General features: G+C 41.9%; 2 protein-coding genes across 2 annotated transcripts in view; one reads left to right on the top strand and one right to left on the bottom strand.

The window, feature by feature from the left end:
• The window catches only part of T265_00961 (hypothetical protein), a gene marked incomplete at both ends in the record, with an annotated part of 57524 nt that extends 53924 nt beyond the window's left edge, over positions 1-3600 (top strand). Inside the window, one exon of the mRNA XM_009164876.1 lies at positions 3526-3600. Within this exon, the coding sequence (XP_009163140.1) occupies positions 3526-3600 (75 nt within the window). The remainder of the gene's footprint in view (positions 1-3525) is intronic.
• The window catches only part of T265_00960 (hypothetical protein), a gene marked incomplete at both ends in the record, with an annotated part of 91224 nt that overhangs the window by 44457 nt on the left and 42574 nt on the right, over positions 1-4193 (bottom strand). Inside the window, one exon of the mRNA XM_009164875.1 lies at positions 2173-2211. Within this exon, the coding sequence (XP_009163139.1) occupies positions 2173-2211 (39 nt within the window). The remainder of the gene's footprint in view (positions 1-2172; positions 2212-4193) is intronic.

A 4193-nucleotide genomic window follows, 5' to 3' on the forward strand; every position in this document is an offset into this window, starting at 1 on the left:
ATATATATATATAAGCCGACTGCTCGATTCGTCGGCTGATTTTATCACGACATGCATTTGTTTTTAATTATTTCCAAAATAATACAAACTATTGCGCAAAGGGTTCAGAGAATTCTCCATCTGTCTTTCTTTGACGCTTAACTGTGAACGGCCTGAACATTAATCTTCAAAAAACGTGTAACTGAATCCAATAAACGTCATTTTTAGGTGGGAGAAGGAACGCCGTGATTCTCCAAGTTCCGAAGTAATACTTACGGACCTGGTCTGTGGATACCAAAAACCGGTTACAGAGTGATTGATTGCAACAAAATTTTTTATATCCAGTTCGCTACGCTCTTGGGCTGCTGTATAAGCTTTAAATAAGGTTACACATAAAGTGACCTTCCAACCATCCTGTAGACTCGAAGACTGGAGTAACGGTCTCGAAAGTAACTAAATGTCTTTCCCTCCAGAATATTCAAATGTTCAGTCAAAACTCATTCATTCATACGTCAACAAAGCTTTTCTATCCGGCGTTGTTGACCGAGGAGTAAGGTTCGTTCTTGAAATATGAGAGCATTCGGTAATTATTGCTTAAAATTTACCCGTCTGTAAGAATATTTAGCGTCAATCCCTACCCTGCCAACACTTTTATTTCGAGCCTCCATAATGTCTGAAGATACTCTGTGTGACTGGATGCCAAGCAACAGCAAACATTAGGAGTGGAGAAAAGTATCATTATCCACGAAGTGTGCAACTTTCTACAAAATGTTATCAGTGTATTCATCGGAGAAAAACGTCCGTGACATCGAAAGTGCATTTTAGGCAGAACTTCTTCCACCTTTCCAAACTTCATAATGTTTGACGCTGTGGGAGGTTGAGCCATACCAACCTAGTGAGATGTGAACAACTATAATAAATTCACTCACTTCCTGCCCCAACAGTGATCATTCATCATTCGACGTATACCTCTACCGGGCGCAGATTTGGAACACATGTGCATGCATCATGTCACACAGTGTTCTTCCAACTGTTGTCAAGCGCTCGATGAAAATGAATGTGGCCATCGATTGCGATTATGAACTCCAGACTACCAAAATTGACTCCACCTTGAGTAAAATGCTCATGTCAACACCTAGATGCACACCGTCCCACCACCCGCAAATAACCTTATCATCACCCGGTAACTAAGAGACTCTGCAGCCAAAAAAAACAACGGCACATTTAACAGCGTCTAATTGCATCGTCGTTTCGGCTTATAAAATCTTCTTCCAATAGGACTCTCCCTTCTACTAACTTTTGGTCCTAATTCTTCCAATCATACCGGCTGTTTTAAATCCAATGAGATTCAACCAAAGTTGTAGTGTTAGGTTGCAAAAACCTGCAATATGATGTACTCTGTCCGAGAAAATGAGAGTTTATTATTTAATAGATAGTGTTAATAAAGGAACATACTGTTAATATTAGAAAACCAGTGAGAAGGAAAAACACATTTCACTGAACGGATAATAAATGAAACAGATTCACACGGTGTGGATTATTATGGAGTAGGTTATTAAGACTGGCAAGAGGTATATTTAGATGTGTAATTAGTGATGGAATTATTGAGGATATTGGTCAGCTACCTAGCGGGAATAACTTGTTGATGAGCCCAGACATGCTTCTGTTCGTACACAGATTTCAAAAACTCTGTCTATTCTCTGAAGTTACCTGCACTCCACCTAAACCAGATTGCTGAACCTTTACTTGAGGTCTTGAAAATGTAATGTGATATGGGCGCATTCACTCATGTCACTCTTCTAAATTACCAAAACTTCTGTTTTTGCATCAACCTGTGATTGCCCACAAGGACAAAACCGATCAATCTATGGAAGCAAAAAATCGTGGTAGATTTAGTTTACCTATCTGATATGATGGTTTACCTACATTTGATTCCAAGTGGGCACAAGTAAATGCTTTGTTAAATGTCATCAGAAACGTGTAACAAAAATGAATAGGGTAAGCGAGTAAAAATGAAATAAAAAGAATTCTATACGATAAACAGAGTTCTGCCAAGTGCGCATATAGATTTATGTGGTTTCTGTTGTATACAGATTGATCAGGGGGTTGTGAGTATTTAGGAGCTTCTTTGGTTAAGTGGAAAGAAACAGCTCACGGGAATGAGATGGTTGCACGCTAGTGTTTTGCACTTACTTTCAAGGTTCCGCAACAATGTGCTGGCTTTTGATTCACCTGAAACAAAACAAATGTAGACAGGTAGATCCTTTTCCCGCAGAGTAACGGTTTATATCTACCACGGAAAGATGCAAACTTCGTATTTGTGGAGTATGCTTCAACTAAACAACCAGTTTCCCACAAAATTAAAAGTTTATATCCGAAAAGAAATTCACCCAGATATTTGGTCTCTCGAAAGATGTACAAACCGATAAATGTAGAACATTCCCCTCAGTAATGAACTCAGACAGGCCTTAGAAGGATATATTGTAATAGAAAAGGTGCTATTATAAGAGACACCTCCAAACATACTTTGTTTCAGACCTATAAGAAATATGGTTCGATAGTCATAAACACCCAGTGAGTGGTTGCCCTTGAGAGCATCTTCTAGGAAAACGTCAGCACACTGAATTATACTGCTTAATCTCTAAAGCGGTTGAAGTAGTGAGCGGTGATCTTTGGAGTGGGCATATTAAACCTAGATACAAACCACCGCGAACCATGTGAGGGTGCGTTGGATACTTATGATCCGTTATACGAATGTGTGTCACGATCCGTCATGATCAGGAGAACAAATTGTACTCCAGATTGAACCGCTACGGAGCAAATTGTTGAACTCAATTTCAGTATTGTGAGTGAATCACGGTGCACAGCTGCCAAGCAGGGATTTTTGCCGGACAGAATAATCGCCAAAGGCTTATTGTTCCGGAGGTTTGGTGACTGAAAATCGAAAGCGATAGTTTTGAGGAAAGGCGGCACAGATGGGTCGGCAGAACTCGTGCCTCCTGCCTCCACACTAACCGGGAAAAGCACAGTGAGACAAGGAAGGCACACTTAAAATTACAGTAATTTGGGTTCACTCCACACAGTCAGCTCGTTTTGTCAAAACAACATGAGCTTTGAGAGATTAATCGTACTACAAACACTTCGGCTTTCTAGATTATCCGGATATTTGAATCGGTTGATCAGCTTTGTGACCAAATAATGGCCAGAAATCTAACGATGCGTGTGACCGAAGCTGGTGGGTAAAATTACACGACAACATCACCTGTATTTATCGAACGGAAAGGGTTGTGCGTTAGGTTGTTGCTAATGTTGCTCATTACTTTGGTTGCGGTTGACGACACCTTCATAACTAAGTGATAAAAGCCATATCGCCGTGGCCTGTCAATTGATTAACCAATTATTACCATATCATAAGTTTACTTAGCCATGTTCGACAGTATGTTGCCTGTAAGACTGTGGAAAATATGTTCAGACTTGCAGTATCTCTAGCGGCACCATCAGTCACTTCGTTAAATATACCGTGTCTGTACTTCCAACTGCATGCAGACTTCTGGTGGCCTAGCCACTGTCTATAAACACTTCAATGATGTGGAGTTTCAATCCGTGAATATCCCTGAGTGATTTTAAAAGTAAAAATAAATGACATTATTGAATATAACATAAAGCCAGGGCGCTCAAAAATAGTCGCAGCTGCAAGCAGGTGGTCACAAGCAATCCCACTACTCCATCTAACTAATGTAAAAAATTGGAAGACTAAGTCAATTAAAAATGCCTGCACATCACCGACCTAAAGCTGCCACCTTGACGTGGTGGTCGGGCTTGAGTGCCGCAATGATCCCGCGGGCTACACTGCCTGGAACTTCGTTCCACAAGGTCCAACCACGCCAGGAAGGCCAAAGGGGAGCGGCCAGACCAAGAGCAGCGAGACCCCGCACTACGAGCAGTCGTGGTACGAGGCGGTCTGGGGGTGAAGTCGTGCTGTCCTCTGCGACAGGAGTGTGAAGGCAGTAAGGTGTTTCCCACAGGCAACCAGCATGTCCATATTTATGGAAGCAGCGATGCTGCCTTCCCCCGAGGAACGACGGGTTAGAAAAGGTCGGCCCCAAAAACCGCACACTCCGATCGCCCAACGGTTGACCGTGACCGCCGGCGCATTATCCAATACGGTCGAAATACTTTTAAAGCCAAAGAGCCCGGTGCTGCTCAAAAGGCAC

This window comes from Opisthorchis viverrini (assembly GCF_000715545.1).
Source record: "Opisthorchis viverrini unplaced genomic scaffold opera_v5_10, whole genome shotgun sequence".
In the NCBI taxonomy this organism is placed as follows: Eukaryota; Metazoa; Platyhelminthes; class Trematoda; order Opisthorchiida; family Opisthorchiidae; genus Opisthorchis; species Opisthorchis viverrini.